This window comes from Naumovozyma dairenensis, chromosome 4, assembly GCF_000227115.2.
Source record: "Naumovozyma dairenensis CBS 421 chromosome 4, complete genome".
NCBI classification, from domain to species: domain Eukaryota; kingdom Fungi; phylum Ascomycota; class Saccharomycetes; order Saccharomycetales; family Saccharomycetaceae; genus Naumovozyma; species Naumovozyma dairenensis.
Genome location: NC_016482.1, coordinates 1,220,061 through 1,221,482, shown reverse-complemented (window position 1 = coordinate 1,221,482; position 1,422 = coordinate 1,220,061). Strand labels below are relative to the sequence as shown.

Here is a 1,422-nt window from a genome sequence, read left to right as displayed (position 1 = left end):
CGGTAATTTCTGTTGAATCAGTACATAATTATCGTTTTTTTGGTCAATAGTACCGCCTTGGATTGATAGTTCAAGATCGTCCGTTATCAGACCCGTCTTCGACAGTGATATCACCAACAATAGTTTCTCATTTTTGTAGGATTGTATCTTTTGAGATTTATAAAAGGCTTGCTGAAGTAATAGATTGAATTAAAATTCCAAGCAAAAATTTCTAATAGCTGGTTTCATTTGGTCGGTTGTTGAAACAAAAAAAATTTATTCCTTTTTAGATTTTCCAAGAATAAAAATATGTACATACAAACTATCTGCAAAAGTAAAAATTGAGTACATTGAAATGGGACAAATTTTATTCTAAACAGTTACGATGTATTAATCATCAACCAGAAGTGAATGTCAACATGCATCATCTCGCTACTCCGCACTTACGTACGTACGGACGTACCGCATTGGTAATTCCATTCAGATCTGGCAGTGATTGGCCTGCACAAAATACTGTGACATGAAAATATGCCCCCCGAATGAGAGAAATGCAGGTAGATTAAAATTCTGGACTTTGTAGAATTGAAGAGGGAGTTCAGGAAAAGAAGAAATTAGTACAAACGGGCGAGGCCAAGATAAATATGGTTGACCTATCAGCTAACCACCTGTCCTTTCTTAAGGGTTCTAAAAGAACTTAAAACACTATAATGGAAAAAATATAGTTCCGAGTACACTAAAAGAATTCAGTTACATTAAGGAATAATGAATAACAAATGGCCCTTCTACAGGGCATGGCAGTGACCTAAGACCCTCTAAGAATAGCAATAATCTGCCCAGAATACCTTTTATATAAATACTAGATTAATAAATAATTGCAGAAGCAAAGATGGTCTCAATAAAAACCACAATGTAATTCACTCATTGATGACCGTAACAGGTACCATTTTTCGAATAGTTTTTTGATATATTTGTGTCAAAAGCAAACATATCTGCGGTAATAAAACGTCACGTCTTTCAATAGTTTTGATTTTCTGTGTATAATTGCATATTCAATTTTATTTTTTTATGTAAAGTCAAACTCTTAAAATTATGTTACGGATTTTTTAAACTATAAAAAAATGTCTATTATAAATTATTTTGAAAAAAATAAAGGAAATTTTGAGTATATATTTATTAGGATTCGATCAACATTCTTTGGTTTGGTCTCAATTTGGTTTGTTGTCACCCAAGGAGGAATTGTAAAGAATAATACCGTTTTCCTTGGCATGTTTCTTTTCGTCACGCTTGTAAAAGTAAAGAACAACAAAGGTCCATAGTGAGAGACAGAAGGCACAACAGGCCGTGAACGTGAAACCTTTCAAATATCTACGTGATTCACTAGTTTTCCATACAAGAACACTTAACCAGGCGGTGGATGATTGGGCCAAGATGTTCATGACAACT

At 33.6% G+C, this 1,422-nt stretch overlaps 1 protein-coding gene across 1 annotated transcript in view; it reads right to left on the bottom strand.

The window, feature by feature from the left end:
- Window positions 1–1,184: 1,184 nt before the first annotated feature.
- The window catches only part of NDAI0D05110 (uncharacterized protein), a gene marked incomplete at both ends in the record, with an annotated part of 540 nt that continues 302 nt past the window's right edge, over window positions 1,185–1,422 (bottom strand). Inside the window, one exon of the mRNA XM_003670019.1 lies at window positions 1,185–1,422. This exon is cut by the window's right edge and continues 302 nt beyond it. Within this exon, the coding sequence (XP_003670067.1) occupies window positions 1,185–1,422 (238 nt within the window).